The following is a 21394-nucleotide window of genomic DNA, read 5'->3' on the forward strand; positions in this document are numbered from 1 at the left end:
AATGGGAGCCTACCTCGTATTGCAGCCGCCGTAATAAGGAAATCACCGCCGCAGCCCGGCTCGGACAGTAAGCCAGGCAACCTGTGTAGGGACGGGACTGGGCAGCAAGAAGACAGGAAGCAGACGGGAGCCTACCCCACGCTCCTGTGCCCGTGAAGCCAGCCGGAACTAAGCTGCCGTGTGAGCCAGCGGGGCTCCCGTGCTCATGGAGAGCCCCACCTGCTGCCAAGAGATAGAGCCTAGTCAGCAGGGACTCCGAGGCCTGGCGGGAGTCAGGAGCACCACAGAGGAGACCAGCGAGTCCTTAAAGGAAACTCCATTGGAGGGTGCCTGCAGAGCGGAGTTACCGGCAGACCTGATGAAGAAAGACCTGCCTGGAGAGCAGGGGGTAGGGGGAGGACGTTTAAACACTATGTCTATTCCCTGTGTGCCACTGTCTCACCCCACATTAGAAAGACGGAAGGGGGACAGGAGATGTGCACATCGAGTGACTGTACGTGGTGAACGGGCGCGTTCACATTTCCAGTCCATCCTGCGCGTGCCCATCTCCTGTCTTCCATGAGTGGCAAGTAAGTGACAATAGACCTCGCTGGCGAGAGCGCTTCGCGCTGCGGTCGCCAGGCGAGACCTAAAAAGGAACCAAGATGAGGGGGAGGATATCTTATGAGGCACTGTTGAGGCCTTTCTTTTGAACTGTAGCTGTGGATTAACTGTAGCAGTATGAACAGTAGTGCAGTACAGTGAGTTGCATCAGTACTAGACACCGCAGTAGTCCTAATAGTAGTGGCTACAGTTGCAATAAGACTACTAATAAAACGTTCATTGTTGCAGCACTGGAGGCAGAAATTACAGTGGTGCACGTACCATTTTAATGGCATCAATAGTAGTAGCCGTATTAGTAGAACATAATGCGCTACTTCTAGAAGTAAGGCCTTCAGTTCTGGCATCAACTTAGCGTTGGAGTACGCATTAGTAGATATAGCACCATTTGTTGCAGTGATGGGTAGTCCCCATCTCTTACCCTTCAATGTCAACTACACTGACTTCCTATTAGAAAACAAGCAATCTTTAAGCTTCTATGTACTGTGCTTAAAATCGCTCCACGGGACGGACCCTTCTTATCTTATCTACCCATGCGTCGCTGAGATCTAGCAATCGCAAGCTCCTGTGCACCCGGAGAATTAAGCAAGTCAAAATGGGAGGTTGGGCTTTTTCTCCTCTAGCCCCTATTCATTGGAAGATCCATGCATGCTCAAACCGGAGCAAGAGCATTATCAGTCCATAATTCTAATAATCCTCTGAAAACAAAAATGTTGTGTTTCACACCATTACATCATGATATTATGGACTGACATGGCTCTTGTTTTGTATCGTTGTAATTTCAGACACCAGATGAAGGGTCCATGCAGACCCGAAATGAATTGGGTTGTGAAAAAGATTGAGAACCCATCACGTATGGATTTTCCCTACTTAAAAGAAAAGAAGAAATAATTTGTTAAAATAAAAGTTATGATTTAATCAAGAAAGCAATTGGAAGAACTTTTGTTTATTGAATATATACTCGTTGAACTTTTACTTTGAAACCGAAGGTTTCTCCTCAAAGTGCACACATCCACGAGGGACTGGTGCGCCTGACCTGACACACACACACACATTGACGCTATGCACTGCCAGAAACCGTGCAAACGGATGTAGTAGCACCACATAAAACCTGAAGATGTATGGAACATTAAATAATTGAGTGCATGGAGAACCATTATATGCTAATCTGCACCAAACTGTACATTCTGCTTTCATAAGTGCAATTTCTGATGCGAAAATACTACATATTCAAAAGTTGAGATAGATACGTAATCCAGTACGAGAAATTGAAGCAAGAGATTAGATTTAGATTTTCAGAACAATTTATCCAAGTTCTAAATTATTCAAAAAGACAATCCTGGAACTTAGTTTCACTATTTGGTGGGATAACATTAATCTAACCGAAAGGCGTGCTCTCTTTAGGCCCAATCTACCATGTGCAAACCTAATCACTGCAGGGTCTGAGGAAGAGCTGCTGAACTTCTGAGAGAAGCCCAGATAAATGGCTTCAAAATAGAGAGAAAGATCCTTAGAGTACCCTAAACATCTCCTTATGAACCGCATGCTTTAGAGAAGGGAACCCTCCTCAGAACAGTTGAGCTCGCACAGACGCGAGTTTGCAGTTGGCGCTTCTTAGGCCCTTGGCAGAAGGAACTCTGCTGGTGGAGGAAAGGGAGAGAAACGAGCACAAGACATTGCATTACTATTTCATTTTTACAGCTGAATGAGACTTAAGGAAAGTCTTGACCTACATACTATCCATGGAAAGGAAGCAACAAATCTTGGATGGGGAAAGCCTACATTGTTTGTTGAATTCACTTAGGGGTCTCTGACAATTACAAATTTTCCATTTAAGTTTCATACTTAACCAGCTACCAGTAGAAGCAGACTGGATCCGAAAAGGAACAAACTGCTCCAACTTTCTGCTCCAAGATTTCCTGTCTATCTGGGGAGAAATATTGTGATCAGTTCTCAAGATCTCTCGAGCTGGAGGGCGGCTCAGAGGTTTAGGGAAGAGGTTGCTGGTCAGCGGAGCCTGCTTGCAATGTGGAAGGAGTATTTTCTGTCCTGTAACTCCAGTTCTGTAGTAGGGGAATCTCTGTTATAGTCATAATCTAGTGAATAGTCCCGCCCATGTGCGTGGACCCCGGCAATCAAAAATATTCTCTTAAATTGTCAACAAATGCAGAACTGCAAAGACACTTAAGAGAGAATTTAAAGACAAATAATGCAGCCTATATCCACAGGCTACACTGTCCAGTACTTCAACTAGAAATTCCACCCAAAAAAAAACCAAACACACATCACAGCCTGCCCAGTTTATTTCATAGAGAAACTTGCATCTACCAGTAAAAGCCTCTGAAATGATAGAGAGGAAGGTATGGACAGACAAGCCCCATGGGCTGCCATTATGTTCTTAAATAGGATACTGTGCCTTTAAGAGAACTTTCCAGAACTTCTCCCAGCATCCCAGAATGCACAGCAGGTCCCTCTTACTTTCAGTTCTTTTTGAAGGCGTAACACGCCAGACCTGTAGCATTCCCTACATGAATATCTTTCTACACCGGGGAGGAGGGCGGGCGCTTATGACTAACAGAGATACCCCTGCTACAGAACTGGAGTTACAGGACAGAAACTACTCCTTCTGTAGTAGGGGATCTCTGTGTATAGTCATAATCTAGTGAATAGAATGACAAGCCCATCCCCACACCAAAGCAGCGGTGGAGAAACGAGAAGTAACACCACTATTGTGCGAACAGATTTCGCAGCAAAGCCTGCCCAACCTGAGCGTCTGCCCTGGCATCAGTGTCCAGACAGTAATGCTTAGCAAAGGTATGGACCGACTTCCAAGTGGCCGCCTTGCAGATTTCTGCAATTGGAATGTTACGGAGCAAGGCTGTCGTGGCAGCTTTGCCCCTGGTGGAATGAGCCTTCGGTTTACCCCCTAAGGTCTTATTAGCTTTTAGGTAACAAAACTGTATGCAGGACACAATCCACCTAGAGATGGACTGCTTTGAGGTAGCAAGACCCATCCTGACCGATCCATAATTGATAAACACCGACCTACGAGTATCTTTGGTTTTATCCAGATAAAAGTTCAGCACCCTCCTAACATCCAGGGAATGTAGAGACCTTTCCGCCGGAGATGAAGGGTTCTGAAAAAAACGTAGGCAAAGTTATGGTCTGGTTGATATGAAAATCAGAAATAACCTTGGGAAGAAACGCATAACAACCGTAACAGCATGAAATACAGTATAAGGTTCTTGGCAACAATGGCTGAATTTCACTCACCCTGCGGGCCGATGTAATGGCCACGAGGAACGCCGCCTTCCAGGATAGGTGCTGCAACGAAGCCTTATGAATAGGTTCAAAAGGCTCCTTCATCAATCAGGACAGCACCACATTCAATTCCCATGAAGGCGAAGGGAGCCTGACAGGAGGGAATACTTTCTTCAAGCCTTTCAGAAAATCTTTGATCACAGGGATCTGGAAGAAGGAAGTCTGTGAACGGCATTTCCTGTAGGCAGTCAAAGCAGCGTGATGAACCTTAATGGAATGAACATTAAGTCCAGACTGCGCCAAATGTAGAAGGTATGGAAGGATGACATCTTCCTTGCATGTCGTTGGGTCATAGTTCTTGGACTTGCACCAGATACAGAACCTTTTCCACTTGTAAGCATAGGAAGTCCGAGTGGAAGGTCTCTTAGACTCCTTCAGTATGTCCATGCAATCTTCGGGCAGATTCAAATGGCCATATTGCACTATCTCAGGAGCCATGCCCCCAAACTCAAAGACGAGAGGTTGGGGTGCAACATCTGTCCCCCGAATTTCGTGAGAAGGTCCGGCCTGCACGGCAGCCGTATGTGAGGAAGGAGAGACCGGTGAAGCAGGTCCGTGAACCACCACTGCCTGGGCCATTCCGGAGCAATGATTATCATCCGCGCCCTGGACAGCTTGATGAGTACCGCTGGAATCACGGGAATGGGTGGAAAAGCATACAGAAAGCTGTTCAACCAGTTGATCCATAGAGCATTGCCCAGCGTCCCCTTCTGGTAGTACCTGGAGGCAAAGTCTCGGCATTTGCTGTTTTCGGCGGTGGCGAACAGATCTACGTCTGGAGTCCCCCACCTTGCGAAGACTTCTCCTAGTACTTTGTCGTTTATCACCCATTCGTGGCTTTCCTGAATCAGTCTGCTCAGTGCGTCCGGCTGAACATTCTGCTCACCTGGCAGATGGGTAGCTATAATAGTCAGTCCTCTGGCCAGAAGCCAGTGCCAGATCGCCTGCGCCTCCTGCGACAGAGTGCACGATCTCGAACCCCCCTGCTTGTTGAGGTAATACATCGTGGTCGTATTGTCAGTCTGTACAAGCAGAGAGTTGGTCTGAAAGGACGGATGAAAGGCCTTCAGTGCCAAGGGAACAGCTCTGAGTTCCAGGAAATTGATGTGATACGTGGCATCCATCGGGGACCACGTTCCTTGAATCTGTAAGTCTCCGGAGTGCGCCCCCCCAACCATGAAGAGAAGCATCCGTCCCTACAGTCTGCGTGGGAATGTCCTTGTGGAAGGGAACCCCTCTGAGGGGATTCTCCGCTAAAGACCACCACTTCAGAGACTGAAGAGCATGCAGAGACAGTCTTATCTTGTCGTCCCAAGATCCTTTCCTCTGATCCCACTGGTCCTCCAAGCACTCTTGCAACGGTCTCATGTGCAGTCGTGCATGTGGCGTTGGGAAGATACAAGAGGCCATCGATCCCAGTAGAGAAGACACCGTCCTCACTGTTGTAGATGGAGTGGTCATAAGAGCCTGAGCCTTCCGAAGGAGTGATAATCGTCGCTCCTCCGAAGGAGACACGCTTGCTGAGAGCGTATTGATGGAGGCTCCCAAGTACTGTATGCATTGGACCGGAGTCGGGACAGACTTGGACATGTTGATGTGCAACCCCAGCTTGTTCAAGAGAACGCACGTCTTCTGGAAGTGTGCTCGAGCTTCCGAGAAGGAGGAGGCCTTGATCAACCAATCGTCCAGGTACGGGTAGACAAACCTTGTTCTTCCTCAGGTGTGCTGCTACCACCGCCATGCATTTCGAGAATGTTCTCGGCGCAGACTTCAGTTCGAATGGGACTACTGTGTATTGATAATGATTGGAGCAGACTTGGAATCGCAGGAACTTCCTGTGTTTGTGTGCAATGGGCACATGGAAGTACGCATCCTGTAGGTCTATAGCACATAGCCAGTCTCCCTGTTGCAACTGAGGATAAATCGGATGCAACAACAGCATGCGAAACTTATCTCTGCGAATCCACTGGTTTGCCGGTCGCAAGTCCAGAATGGGCCTGAACTCGTTCTTGTCCTTCTTGCGAACCAGGAAGAACCGGGAGTACAGACCTCTTCCTCTTTGAGACAGAGGTATGTCTTCTATCGCCCTTTTCCTTAACAGGATATCGGCCTCCGCCTGGAGCTCGTGCAGCTGAAACTGTGAGCTGACCGGTGGAATTGCTGGAGGCGGGCTGGTGAACCGAAGACTGTATCCATTGCAAACAATATTCAGCACCCACTTGTACTGAGTAATTTTTCTCCACTCGGCCAGAAAAAATTGAACGCTTCCCCCCACCAGAGTGGGTAACGGATGCAGGGGAAGGAAGCGCTCAGGGCCTAGATCCGTCCGGGCCCTTGGTCGCTGGTGCAGACTGTTGGCCGCCTCGGCCTTTCTGGCGCTTCTGGAACGGTCTTCGGAACTGCTGCTGTTGCTGCTGCTGCTGTCCCGAAGCTTGGCCACGCCCTCTGCCCTGTCCACCGAACCGTCTCTGGAACGGCCGGTACGATTTCTTGGTCTCCTTGGGCTTTTCCAGACCCACAGCCGTGAGTGTTTCGGCCTCCGCCTTCATGCGGGCCATTTCGTCATCCGCATGTTTTCCAAACAGGGTTTCGCCAGAGAATGGTAGATTGGCAACCCTTTGTTGTGCGTCAGTTTTAGCGACGTGAGGCGGAGCCAGGCATGTCGTTGTTGGTTAATCCCATGGCAGAAGCCATGCGCCGCCAGGAGGGAAGAATCGGCTGCAGCACTGATGACCTGACTTGCCACCAACATCCCCTCATTTAAAACCTCCTGGAAATCTTCTCTTGTCAAGAGGCAGGTGTTCTACAAACTGCTGGAGGGATTCCCAGAGGGCACGGTCATAGCGCCCCAACAAGGCTGTGGCACTCGCAGTCTTCATGGAAGTCGCCGACGTCCCACAAACCTTCCTCCCAGCCGAATCCAGCCATCTAGATTCTTTATCTGGTGGGACTGTGGATGACGGAGTGGTGGCATGCAGTTTACGAGCCGCCGTCACTATCACAGAGTCTGGAGGGGGTTCCACTCTTAGAAAAGCCGGATCAGAATCGGGAGTCCGGTATTTTATCTGTAGTCTCGAGGGGGCCGTCTTAGTCACCACCGGGGGGAGAAAACGGTCCATGGCCGGATCCTCCAGGCCCGGTACCAGTGGCAATAATGGACGAGACAGATGTTTCTGGTGCAGCGTCTCGAAGATTACCGATGTCTTTGGCGTGGGCACCGTCAACGAGATGCCCAATTTTGCTGCACCTCTTAACAGGACATCGTGAAAGGACACCAGATCGTCAACCGGTGACACCCTTGTCTCCGGTGATTCCGTCGGAGAGTAGTCCCTGGTCCCCGAGGACCTCGTATGGGAACGAGACATGCGCCTCCTGTAGCGTCGTCTCGACCATGTGGATGACCTGTTGCGCGATCGTCCCCTCCTCCTGGAACGAGACCGCGATCTCCCAGTTCGTGGGCGCTCAGCGGGTTTCCGTGGAGGCGTCTTCCGTGGTCTATCCTGGAGTTTCAGTTTAGGCGTCCCCTTAGGAGGTGTAGGAAGTGGAGGCAGTGACACCGACCTTGGCGGAGGAACAGGAGGTATCTCCGACCGAGGAGCGGGCCCATGAGGCAGAAGCGGTGGTGGTGGTTGTCCTGAGGGAGGAAGTGGTGGAAGCGGAGGGTTGATGGGAGGATCCTCCTTAGGTACAGGAGGCGGGGCGACTTCGGCCGAGGTGGTGTATAAACCACAGAGTACACCGAGCCCGGTGACTTCTTTGGGGGAGGGGACTGCGAACCAGCCCCTCCAGTAGGTAATCGCCGTCTCCGGCACCCTCCACCAGACCCAGCGTGACTTCTGGCGACAGAACTGCTTCTGCGCCGCTTAGGCGAGTTGGAACTACTCCGAGACGCCGATCTCTTTCCACTCGACGCGGAGCGTCGCTTTTCCGGCGTCGAACGTCGCCTTCGCGACTTTGGCGTCGAACACCGCCTCCGCGACGTCGAACGCTTCTTCCTAGACGCCGAACGCCGCCTCCGCGACGAACATTCAGTCCTTGACGATGAGCGTAGACTCCTCCTTGACGCCGACGGCTTTCTTGAGGTCCTAGACGTCGAGGAGGTCCTCGACGTCGAAGATCCCCTCGACGCCAACCGTCTTCTCGACGGCGACCAGCGGTGTCGCCTCGACGGCGAGCGCAGACGCCTGTCGCTCCTTCTTAGACGCCGATAGCTCGACGCGGACGTCGACGACTACGACAAAGAAGCCGTCGACTGTGGTCTCGACGGCGGCCTACCCAGGCCCTTCGACGTCGATCCTTCACACCGTCTCGCACCAGGGAGATGGGGAACACACAGTCGACATCCCTCTCGACGTCGCAGTCGATGCAATCGACGCCGACGGAGAACGGGACCGTTTGCTGGGCTTCCTGCCTCTGGGGAGCCCCCCAGAGGCCTCAGCAGAGGCAGAGGCAACCTTCCCAGCCTGCCCAGACCCACCTGCCGCTTGCAGTCGTCCCTCCTCTAGGCCTTGAAGCCTAATCTTCAGCCTTTCCCTCAGGGTCCTTGCTGAAAGGTTCTGGCAGATGTCACATTCTTCAGGGACATGTGCTTCAGGGAGACAGACAATGCAGACGTCGTGTGGATCAGTCTTGGACTTCTTCCTTCCACATGCTAGGCACTTGTCGAAAAGAGCAGGCATTTTAGAGCCCTAAAAAGCCTGAACAAATACACAGGAGTGAAGGGAAACACCAAGAATAGCAACTGAAAACACTTTTAACCAAAAAGTGCACAAAAATCCAATAAACCCTTGAAAAAGGGAGAGCTCAATGCACCAGGGTCCTGTTAGCAGGAGCCGGAAAAAAGAACTGAAAGTAAGAGGGACCTGCTGTGCATTCGGGATACTGGGAGAAGTTCTGGAAAGTTCTCTTAAAGGCACAGTATCCTATTTAAGCCACATAATGGCAGCCTATGGGGCTTGTCTGTCCATGCCTTCCTCTCTAACATTCCAGAGGCTTTTACTGGTAGAGGCAAGATTCTCTATGAAAGAAACTGGGCAGGCTGTGATGTGTGTGTTTTTTTTGGTGGAAATTCTAGTTGAAGTACTGGACAGTGTAGCCTGTGGATATAGGCTGCATTATTTGTCTTTAAATTCTCTCTTAAGGTGTCTTTGCAGTTCTGCATTTTTTGAGAACTTAAGAGATTATTTTTGATTGCCGGGGGTCCATGCACATGAGTGGGACTATTCACTAGATTATGACTATACACAGAGATCCCCTACTACAGAACCCTCTCTACTGGATGCAGTAATAGGAAGGACCTGAAGCCTAGTTGTGGCGGCCCAAAAAAGCCAGATGATTAACTGCAACTAGTCTCTTCTACTTACTGAAATGGATTCTATGGTGGGGGGCGTAAAGGGAGCGGGAACAGCTGCAGAGGCCACCCATAAATCCATTATATGCAGTATCCAGTAGACCTGAATTGGAGTGTTGGGATCCTTCCTGCAACATGACTGGGGATAGAGCAACATGGTTTTGAAAACATGGACAGTATGGGTCACCACTAACTTTCGGAACCTTTTCCTAATGCCAGGACTAAGAGAAAAATGTAATATCCTCAGTATCAGGATATCCCCGAAAAAGACACAACAAAAGGAGGACCACAAAAAAGAGTTGTGTAAGTTTGTGAAGCTGGTCTCGCAGACATAGCTTTTATCCATGTCCCATTTAAGAAAGTCATCCTTTGAAATGGCGTCATGTCCTGTGGTGAGGATATGGGGTTAACTGCAGACATTAAGTTAGCATAAGTGAAATATATGCTTAGACACCATTTTGCGCTTTTACACACAACACTGCATGGCTCTGTTCTCGTAAATACACGGCTTGCCTTCTTCACATGAGAACGGTCTGATTTTCCCATATCTAGACGCACACTGTGCTCTCTGTCTGTACAGCGTGTTCAAGGTCGAACAACAATGTATGCTGTTGATTCACGTTGGTCAGTCCCACGCACATAGACATAACAGGAAGCACAGCTGTCCAACTAAAACTCAGGTGCTTTTTAATATAGCATTACATGCATGAAAGGGCAATGGGAGAAAACCTTTCCAACTGAGATGACCTTTGATTGTCCTGGGATGTGATCCATTGCATCTGATCTTGGAGGTATTGAGTACCCCTGACAAAGCCTAGAGGTCTTCTATAATTATAATAAGTTAGCTCCCAGCACGGGGAGGGTGGTAAAGGCACTATAGTCCTGTTTCCACTGTCATTATAATATGATTTCCCCTTTTGTGTTTTATGGGATTGTATAATTCTTGTGCATTTTGCAGCTGGTATTGGCTAGTGTACTGCATTTTAGAGCACGTTAGTTAAAATAAACATTTTAAACTATACCGTGTCTTGGATTACTCATGTTGTGGACTAGTATGAGTGTAAGAGCGAAAGTGTTCTGGACTCCCACTATTCCTGAGAGTTTACTAAGTCACATGTTGTAGGTTGTCAAATCATCGGTAGCTTCGCTGTAGTATGGAGAACGAATGAGACGATTGCTAGTCATATTGGAGTTCTAGGCACTGAGGTGGGTTTTTGGTACACCGCAATACACCGAGGTCCTGGTTTCCTGTGCATAGTTCTGTGCATGAGCAGAATCCCTACAACATGGCGCACCCAAAGTTTGGTCTGGTACTTATATTTGAGACACTTCAGTAGTGCTTGTACTTGACCACAATACCCTCACTTCTGTTTTCCGGATAAACAGTTGAGACGGCATAACCTACCGTTATTGATACTTCATAAGTTTCTTCAAGCTTGAGGTTATTGAATTACGCACCCTTTAGTGCTGCCTCGTGAAAAGGTTGTTAGACTTTCTCTGTCCTTATGTCTGCAGTCGGAGTGATGCGCGACTGTGCACGGCAATATCGTCGTCATATGCCTGCATATAGAGTGCCTCACGCAAGTATTGCGCTTATTTTTGTGGTTGGTGCTAACCCAGATTGCCACTGAGGTTTTCTACTCTTGGGTAACATTTCCAGCAGTGAATGGGGATGATGGCTTGTTCCATACATACACTCCCTCTGCAGTACCTATAGCATAGCAGCCATGTGTGACACTCTAAGTTCTGATTTCAGCATGGCAACACCGTATTTGGCTCAATGGCGCCCTCCTCCACCCGCGACTACGGTCCCTTTAGGTCCTTGGTCGAATCCACGGACCACTTGGCCAGTTTTGGCCGGGTACACACCACATCCACGTTATCTAGCAGTCCGTGTAGACTAATTGCGTGTCTTGCATACCTCTTTAATTGGGGTACATAGGGCTAGAGTCCAATAAGTTTCCCACAATCTCCAGGTGGGAGAACCTGGGTTTGCGGCAAACCCAGCTGGCATGGTCGGGATGTCAATTGAGTCCCATCATGGTTAATTCGGTCATGGGCAAGCGTCCCCAAAATAAGGATGATTTACCTTACTGGCTTGCTGCGAAATTTGACCAGCTGGAAGCAGTATTTCCTAATACCACACAGGATCCTAACAATTAGTTTCCAGAAATACTTAATACCAGAGGTAACTGATTGTGAGAATTGGGGTAAAGTATTCGCAGCAGTGTATGCGAAGTGTTTCGGCACAACTCTGACTGTTCTGCCCTCTGTGATTAAGTGTGCTCAAGAGGAGCACGGCCCGGAGGCAGCGGTTTAATTGGGAATGTGGCTTGTCCGAGTCTTTGACGTAGTTGCTGATCTCATACTTGCGAATGTGAAGGGAGATGTAGTCAACTTTCAGGTGTCTAATGCTTTGCGCCTTGGCCCAGAGGAAGAGAAATCCTGTGAGTCACTGAAAATTATTGCAGATGCTTACAAGACCATTGGGCGCAATAGTCTGGGTTTTAAGCCATTTGCTAAAGTACAGGCACATTATCAAACTCAGACGGGGCAGTCTAATAAAGGTGACCGTCCTATTTTTCCTAAAAAGAATTGGAAAAATAAAAACAGGGGAAGCAACAACAGAAACAAGGGTCGCGTGCTGCGTCACCAATACCAGAGTCTTCTGAGCGCACTTAAGATTTGCGCTAGAATTAGGTCTCCTGACAGGTTTCAGGTACCTGATCAGTGCTCTCATTCTTCCTAGGAAACATCAGGCTCACAAGCCGGTGGAGATCGCCAGGATAGCGGCAGAGGTCGAGGTGCCCCGCAAGAACGCGAGCAGCCTCGTCAGACTGACGGTAAAGGAAAGGAGAGCGATTTTTCTCGTCTGCGCTCTCAGTTTCAGAAAAAGAAAGTTGCTGCTTTAACAGCAAGATATGCCACGGACGGTGAGAACACAACTTCAGAACCTAACATGGGCAGTAACGCTGCTAGACAGCGCAGCGGAGGTTACCATAGTGTGGCAAGCACTGCGTCCATTTCTGAAGGCGACAGCAACTGACACTTTCATCACAGTTGAGACTGCTGACACCAGAGTGGCTCCCCTGATAGACTACATGACATAGTATTCCAGATTGAAGGGGATATACGTGTTATTAAAGGGATTTTTTGGGGAACATCTGACTTCTTATGACATCTTGTTAGCTGAGGCAGATTGGCCCCCGCCTTTTGTTTTAGCCACTCAGAGGGGGGAGGATGTCATCCTCCCTAGTTTTTCACACACTGTACCAAAAGAGCAGGCATTGTCTTTTGCGATAGAGTGGGCTTTGCTGCTTGCACCGGCTTTGTCACGTACTCAGTTGGGTTGGGATAAACTTTCACCCCCGCATGAGATACCATTGCGGTATATACCACAGCCACAACCCCAATATCCCCTTAGGCGGGAAGCCAAAGCTCCTGTTTCTGAAATTCTAGATCTATTAGAGTATCAAGGAGTGATTGAGACGTGTGTCACCAATGAATAATCCTCTTTTTACTATAAACAAACCTCATGTGTCATACCGCCTAGTTTTGGATTACCGACATTTGAACTCCTTGTCAAACCTGTGCGGTTCAGAATACCCATAGTTCTGCCCTCGTGGACAGTCTTGTAAAAAAAAAAAAAAAAAAAAAAAAAAAAAAAAGATTTTAAACCACACTGGCTTTTTTTTAGTCACTATCTGTCCTCTATAAGTAGTCAATGTACAGCTTTTACCTCCGATGGAGAAAAAAAAAAAATACTAAATATTAGCCATGGGCTAAAAAAAAAAAACCAGCCCGCGCGTTTTTGCTGCACGTGTCGTCTCTTTGTTAGACGACAGAGACCCTGATGCGTACTCGTACGTTGATCATATTTTCTCACGGACGACGAATTATGGCCGCATCTTTGTCGTGTGGACCGCATCATAGTTTTGTTTGCGGACTACGGTTACAAATTTAACTTTGCTAAATCACCCATTGCAGAGTACAGTGTTGTTCCTGGGCTAGGAGCTTAGTAATGAAGGTAGAGGCTTGGCACCTCACATCTTGCAGAAATGTGCACGTTTGTGTTCTCCTACAACTCTGAAAAAATTGCAATCTTTTCTGGGATTTTGGAATTTCAGTCGACCTTATATTACCGAATATGCCCAGCGTATCGAGGCGTTATATGCCTTGATATAACTGAACTTTTCAAAAGCCTACTGGCTTCTGGAACATTCAGCTATTCTGCAATCTTTGAAATCTGATCTGCTTGAATCTAAATACTTGTTGACACATGATAAATACACAAACCTGCTCCTCCAGTAATTAAGGGGACCCTCTTCCCACCCCTAACGAATAGGACTATCACATTACATAAATGGATGGCAAAGACAGAAACCTTTAGAGTACCAACAGAAAATCTACAAAACCTTTGAGTACAGAATTGGGGAAGGGGAGGTGAGGGGGTAAAAAGTCAGTATACCAGAGTTCCATACGCACTCCAGAGTTGCATTCAGACGAGAGGAAAGCTTTTTATTCCTTTTTTTTAATAATGCATATCAAAAACTTCAAAAAATAAATGTTATTAAATTAAGAGTCGCTCCCATGAGCTATTAGTTTGTAGATAAGTCACTATAATAAATACTGCTGCAAATCGGTAAGGATACATCTCTACCAACAGAAAAGTGGCAATACAGGATTAATTAATATTTTATAAAACTCTTCAAGCTCTGCTAAGCTTCTAGAAAAGTGTTGATGCACAAGAATCCTGAACTCACACCACAACGTTACATTTTAGTTCTATACACAACAAAAAGCATGGGACATCGCAACGTTGCACGTCAGAGTAAGTTTAAGAGTACAGAAAAATTGATTTTTGCATCCTTAACACAGGAATCAACGTAGTTTTCTTAAGTAATGGTTTCCTTTTTAACATCCCTCCATAGAGCTTAGACGTATGGACTGGTCACATGAATACTTTGATCAGTCTTGGCCATAACTCATTCAAAGGTGGCATTAAGCAAGAGGCTAGTAGTTTGGAGGATCAGCCTGATCTAAGCAAGGCTCACAGGACTTTACTTATTTTATTTCCCTTTTTCTTTTTTAAATGTATCCATCATTGCCTTTCTGCATCTTTGCCCTGAACTTTGTTTAAAAGCCTCTTGGTGCTTATGGTGGATTCTTTGCTTTGAAATATCTTAACGAGCAGAAAACCTACATGACTTAAACTTTAGAGATTCAGATGACGGTAGGTTATTCTTGGCAATGATTGAGTTCAATCAACTTAGAGTATAATTCTAAAGAACTGGCTCTATCCAAGCCAATTTAAGACTAATTACAGGGGTGGACACTTATCCACCTAGCTAATTCCATTTCTAGATGATTCTGCAGATTGCAGATAGCGGGTGGGATTTACAGCTAAATTACAAAAAGGCATCTTAATGCAGCTGAATTAGAGCCAGGAAGTGTTGTGATTTGAATTGAGGTGCAGACCTTTTGTAGATATTTTTTTAGCCCAGAAAAAAGTAGGACACAAAAGGTTTTTCCAAATCATAATTGGAAGTTTCTCAGTGAACACACATACACCAGTCATTGCAGACACTCAATGGAATTTAAATGCCTGCGAGAAGCGACTGTACACTGTGAATGAATAACTGCAAGAAATATATAAACATTTCAGTAAAATATTCTGCATAGGAGTTATTTGTTCACTCTGACATGGGTAGTTGGTGAATAATTGCATGGACAGATACTATAGGTAGCTAGCGCTTTCGGTGGGGGAGGACAATGTGGAGCCGACAAAACACCTACCCGGATCAATTTTTAGAAGCAGGAACTAACTATGCACTTGAGGATAGATGAATAAGTGGAACGATTTTGCTCTTAAGCACGGTTGTCCACGATTTTTTTTTTTAACCACAGGAGTATAGTATTTATTCAATATATGGTAGGAAAAATAATACCATGGTGGCTAGGCCATTCTTACGTCTCTGGGTCACCTAGTCAGTCAAAACTAATTTTAGTAAGACTGTAGTGGTTAGGGGGCATGGATGATCGGGGTAGGTGAAGTGGCAGGGCTTTGAGATGACAAACAGCAGTGGCATTCAAGAAATATCTTGGGTCCTTGTACTTCTTTTACAAATTGAGCACTGGTGCAGGATTAACTAATGTGCAGTGGGCAACTTTGTCACAACATTACATAGGCATCATGGTGATAGTTGGTACTTTTGCATCTAAAAGCAATAATCAAAAGGTTTGACTAGATTGCTCAACTCAAATACACACGTTGATAATTCACCATAGAGTTCTAAATAATTCTAATACAATAGCAAACCTAAAGAGAGAACAAACGTACTAAATGTATAGTTAAGCAGTATAACAATAGTGTGCATATCAGTAGGTAATATACATGTGAGATCAACATACCCTCTCCGCAAATTAATCAAACCCACCAAGAGGCAAATCTTGCATAAAAATCACATGGTCTATAAAAGCTGAACAAAACTCTACACTGTCTCTACTAAATCTTGCTCTACTTGTAAAGCACCTTGCACATTGCATTAAAAAAAGTCAGATAAAGAAAATGCTATGACTGATTCTCCATCTTAAGAGTGTGTGTAGTTACTACCTGAACAAAAAAGCCCATATAGGTGCAATGCAATTATCTCCAGGGCTCCCAGCCTGGTCACCAACATACCAGGCCTCAGTTTTGAGTCCACTTACAAAGAATTGTTAGGGAGGTCATCCGGGAAGAAGAAGGGGTAGGAGGTGCCGGTGCTCAGCATCCCCTGCTCATGCACACTGCCACCCTCCGATACCATCTGCCAGCTGCCATAATCTGTAGAGACAGACGATCCTTGCACGGAAGGGTCCACTGATCTGGGGCAGAGAAAGAGAATGGATGCTGGAGTCAGTATGTGCATAAAGTTACCAGTTCTTGAAGACTTTTGCTGATGGAGGCAATTGACGTGCCTAGTCTTAAACACTGAGACATGGAGGGTGAGTACCAAAAATGAGACTCAAAATCTTTCCAGGAATATATCCAGGTTGCTCTAGATCGAGTTAGTACTGACCAAATGTAGTTGGACAGGACAAAGCTGGGGCACATGCAAGTAACCCGCCACCTGAAGCCAAACTCCATACAAGTGCAGTGCGCAGTGCAACTGTTTGCAATAGACAGAAGCGGATCAGCTGCTCATGTGGCTTGCATCATTGAGACAAGGTTTCCAGTTGGCAAGTCGAAGCCAGAAAGACACTGAAAATGCAGTGGCAAATACAGATCAAATATTAAAAACCAACAATTTCACATAGTTTGTTGCCTTGCTCCAACACACTTTTAAGTGATTAAGTTAGGAGCATTGATGCCAACCCATTTGTCACAAATGGACTTGGGGATATAGGACTTACTAGAAACGGGATGGAAAAACGAAGGGTGATCCGTATGAGGACTCCAGGGCAAGATACTGAGCAAACCTGAGCATGCAGTAGCTCAATTTGCAACAATTCAGATTTCCATTGATTAGACAGGCTGAAAGGACGCACTAACAGTTCCGGAGATGTCGAACAAGGAGCAGGTACTTTGCCAGGCAATGGTAAGTCTAGATGCAAGAAGTCTTAGTAGGATTAGCATATTTAGAAGGACTGATCTCAGGTGGTTGGAAATATTAATTATTAGGAGGACAATTAGATAAGAGAATAAAAAGATCCCTTCTGGAGTGGGTTGTGTAACATACGAAAAGGTCTCGAGGTGAAAAGAATGAAAGTTCAAGAGTCGGATTTGAAAGATAACCAAGGATGTGGGCTGCTTGAAGAAACATTCAGTCTCCGCACTGAAGCTACACTGATGGGAATGGGTCTGGATGGGGTATTTATTTTGGAGGCGGGACAATTAACATGGAAAGGTGACAATTCGCAAAATTTCCATCAATGCTTGATCACTTGTCAAAACCCATCTCACTGGGATCAACATGGAGGAAATACTTAGCCACCATCCAATATTTTTGGGAACATGTAAATTGTTGCAGCTAGACAGCTCTGAAGGTGGACTGGGGTGGGGGGGCTTTGAGGGGTTCCATGCATGCAAGGATTAGCCAATGAACATTGCTTTTTCATTGGCTAAATGAAGGCACTATAATATGCTCTCTAAGAAATCACTATTGATCTGAACTGGTGGGATGAACATCTGATTATGAATCAGGGGGTGAAGCTTTTAGTCAGATGCCACACGCATGTGCACTGGGCACCGATGTGCCACCCAACACAGACATTTAGCGCTTCCTTTAACCTGTACAGCCCTTTTGGAGGACGGGCAGAAGTGTCTGTATTCACCAGGAGCAACAACACCACAGCAGTAGTCCATGATCCACCAACACAGAACATGAACATGCTATCATGAGCACAAAGACAAACACAATCAGAGGTAGGCAAGCAGCAATGTGGGGAATGCTGTGGAAACACTCAGAATGATTTGAAGACTAGACAGAGTGGCAGACACACTAAAGCACTACTAAGACCAGACAAAATGACACAAATGTAAAGGAGCTGGGGTCAGAGCCCAGCACATCAAGCCTCATGGAGGATGAATCAGAGGAGTATCTAATCAGATCAAAGGCTGTACATATTAAAATGGCAGCACACAAGGAGACACAGGTTGTAAATGTGTATTCCCCCCGGGGGGTCAACAACTCCAGAGGAGCCCTCCTACAGCACGAGGATCTTTTTCAAAATGTAAAAAGCATATCCTAAAGGGACAGAGAAACACGGACCCAGCATCTGGGGTTAACTAGTGGTATATGCACGTTAACTGCCACATAATTAATAGGGCAGGCTTGTTCTGAAATGTGCAAATTAAGGTTGCAGCATGGGGGACTGAAACATGCTTTGCCTGTGCAAGGACTCCCCAGCTGCCTAGAACTACCTTCTTTTGAGAGGTCTGCATAAGCAAACAAGCAGCAAAGTGGTAACCTCGGAAGTAAACTCTTATACATCTAACACAGGCATACTGATGCAAGGAGCAACAATTCTGAAGGGTTCGCTGGCTCCCCATTCACAAGCGCAGCCCATTCTAACTTCTCACCCACACATACAAACCCAGACACAACACAGTAGCAGAAAACCTGAAAAGCTGCAAACACTTTCACCAGCCGCCCACACTTCTGCTCCGCCTCACTTGCACTCACTCTCCACACCAACAAAAGCATAACTGAGGGTCGCTCGTGCTACATTCCACTCAAGACATGGAATGACCTACCTCAACACATCAGAGCCACCTCCTCACTCCTGGAGTTCTGCAAAAAGCTGAAGACCTCAATAAGCACCTTGGGGACCACTCTCCTACACACCTGCCCAAGCACCTCAATACCCTTTCGGATGGTCAGTGCACTATGCAAACCAACATAACATAACAGGGGGGTGGGAGGTGGGGGTTCAGGTGAGCCGGTATTGAAAACAGAGGACGTGGGTTTTGAGCGGGGAGGATTCCATTTGACCTTTGCCGATAATGGCCTGCATAAGCAACTCAAAAGTGCTCAAACCTAATTGATTAGGTTTTATATTAGAAGCCAGAACAAAAAAACAAAAATCTCAAACTCCAAACCCAATACAGAACAAGCATTTACAATGCAATAGGTCTCGCAATTACATTGTTGTGAGCTATTGGCATTAAAAATTTAATTGTTTCTTTTTTACCCCTTCGTGAAGGATTAATCAAATAATGGTGCTGTAAATGACAATGTCTTTTACCCCCTGTTGACCCCTGCAAAGCTCATCAGCATTTACCAGTCATAAAAAGGAATATCTGACAATCGCATCTTTAACATTTTGCAACAATTCTATAGTTTCACTGCGGTTCTAAATTAAATTGTAAAATAAAATGTATATTCTCATAATATTAACATATTGAATGCTTTCAAATAAGATGTTATTCTTATATGTCTCATCGCTTTGAATATTTTTGTCCAGTCCACTATTTACGCCGAGATATTACCCTGAAAATATCTGCACTAAACACCTCAGCGCCTCATCAGTGGTAGTAGGCGCTATATAAATATCCATGCGAAGGTCTTCTCCCACGGGGCAGAACACAAACCAGACTCGGTTCCAGTGTATTTTAACTGCCCGAAAGGATGTCAGGCGACGATCACCTGAATCCAAATCCCAGGGATCCGCACCTTACGGCATTTGGTAAAAAACAAATGTCTGCCTGAAGTTAAATGATACCATTTGCGGTCGTGAAACGTCCCCAACATTTCAGCTGGTCATAACAGAACACAAAGTACGGCGAGCACATTCCATGCATTTTGCAGCCTGGTGGTGGGTCGAATTAGTAAAAAGATGCCTTGACGCGGAGACACGCTGGGATTTAAAAATAACCTCCCCTTCTGAAGAAAGAGCGCGTGTCCTCCCTCCAGCCGGTGACAGCAACCGCTCTGAGCTATATTTGCGCTCTTCTGGACGCGGCCTGTAGTAAACATCGCCTCACCTCGGAGTAATCCCCTTCCCACGCCGCTGTTAGGCAGGGCGCTCTAATAACCAGCCTGCTGACAGACATAAAAGAGCTGCTTGCGGACCAGATAACATTTCTTTATTACGATCATTAATTCGTGTCTGGGCACCTCTGTACCGAACTGTCCTAGAAAAAAAAAGAAGAACCCAGCAGTGAATGAGCAGGAAAGCGCCGCTATTGAGCAGTGTGGAGATTTAGACAGCAGGTAGGTGGAGTAGCTCAGTGAGCTAAGTGCATGCGGAGGATAAGATTAAATCCAAATTGGGAGGAGTCTTTTGCTATGTAAAATACGGTACAGGGCACATACTAGCTAAAAATAGCAAGTCCAGTTATTTGAAACTCTTTCAGGTGCAAGTAGCTCTATGTAATTACTGAATACTTTCTGTGCCGGGAAAAAGGCTACGTTTCTGCTTCGCGTGTTTTTGTTTTGTCTGATCGCAGGGCGCATTCCGAACAGCAGGTGGCATGATGTACCAGGACATTTTGCAGTGTTACGCTCCACATACATATTGGGGGCTTTTCATTCTACAAAGTCCTCAGTTTAGCTAGGACAACTTTGGCGGGAAAGATCACAAGGCCAGAACCAATATTTTTTTTTTATTATTTAAGAACAACCTTCATAAAGACGAATGAGAGTGCTTGAATGAGAGAATTTGAAAAACAAAATCATGCAATGTCTGATAGACAGACAGTAAAAATAGACTGAGTTGAGTGGTTGGTGATGAAGGTTAAATAAGCTATGGGGTAACTTAGGGCTGTAGGCACCGTTCTAAGATTGGTTCAAAGCTGATCTTAAAAGGCAGGGTGTGGCACACCTCAAATGAAAGTGGTGGGTCTGGGGAAGGGTTGCAGAGACCTTTGTGCAACATAAGAGTCACATATTCTATATCAGGCCCCACAAGCCTCTCATCCTTCGCATGACGATGGAGTGAGAACTACAGCTGAATAGGAAAGCATGCGATCAACAAAACCTTGCTTTTAGTATTTTGAAAAGCATGTGGAGTTTTCTGGTGTAATGGCTCTGAAGTTCTAAGACACGACATTTAAACTGCATAAGTAAATGATAAATAGGGAATGTGTCCAGTGATAACACACAAAAAGACTAGGGCATCAAAATACACGGGAAGGCAGCCGCTTGTTTACATTTGCATCACGGTTTCACTTTAAGTGAAAGCGCAATGCAAAAATTAACATGCGACTGAGTGATAAGATAAAGATAAGGAATTGCTTAGCGACAGCCACAAAGCAGACGATCCTTATCCTGGGCCGGACAAAAAGGGGTAAGGGTGGCAATCAAAAAGCCTCATTTCCAATGGCAGGCCACTGTTTAGCATAAAGGGTGAAAACAGCCACCGATAAAGAGGGGCGGGGCTTCAAGTCCCCTTCTGAAATCTCCTCATTAACAATAGGTCTCGCCGAGCGAGCAGCACATGCGATGCAACGCTAGGCGAGACCAATAAAAAGGATTTAAAGTAGAAATCCTAGCTGCAAATGCAGCAGAGGCACTGTAAATCCAACGGAAAATTCTAATTCGTTCTGACAAACTGGCTAATGCAAAAACACTGCTTAAAATAGAAAAAAAAGTCTATAACTCCCCCACTTTAACAGTATCGATTTGAAAATCTACTTAAGAG

General features: G+C 46.2%; 1 protein-coding gene across 2 annotated transcripts in view; it reads right to left on the reverse strand.

Moving 5' to 3' along the window:
* Nucleotides 1-21394, reverse strand: part of MTMR14 (myotubularin related protein 14) — a 181743-nt gene that overhangs the window by 5068 nt on the left and 155281 nt on the right. Inside the window, exon 18 of one of the 2 annotated variants that reach the window (XM_086939382.1) lies at nucleotides 15980-16135. The exons of the other annotated variant lie outside the window; for it this stretch is intronic. Coding sequence (XP_086795508.1) covers nucleotides 15980-16135 — 156 coding nt within the window. The remainder of the gene's footprint in view (nucleotides 1-15979; nucleotides 16136-21394) is intronic. 2 annotated transcript variants of the gene reach the window in all.

The sequence above is a fragment of the Lissotriton vulgaris genome, chromosome 9 (genome assembly GCF_964263255.1).
Source record: "Lissotriton vulgaris chromosome 9, aLisVul1.2, whole genome shotgun sequence".
NCBI classification, from domain to species: Eukaryota; Metazoa; Chordata; class Amphibia; order Caudata; family Salamandridae; genus Lissotriton; species Lissotriton vulgaris.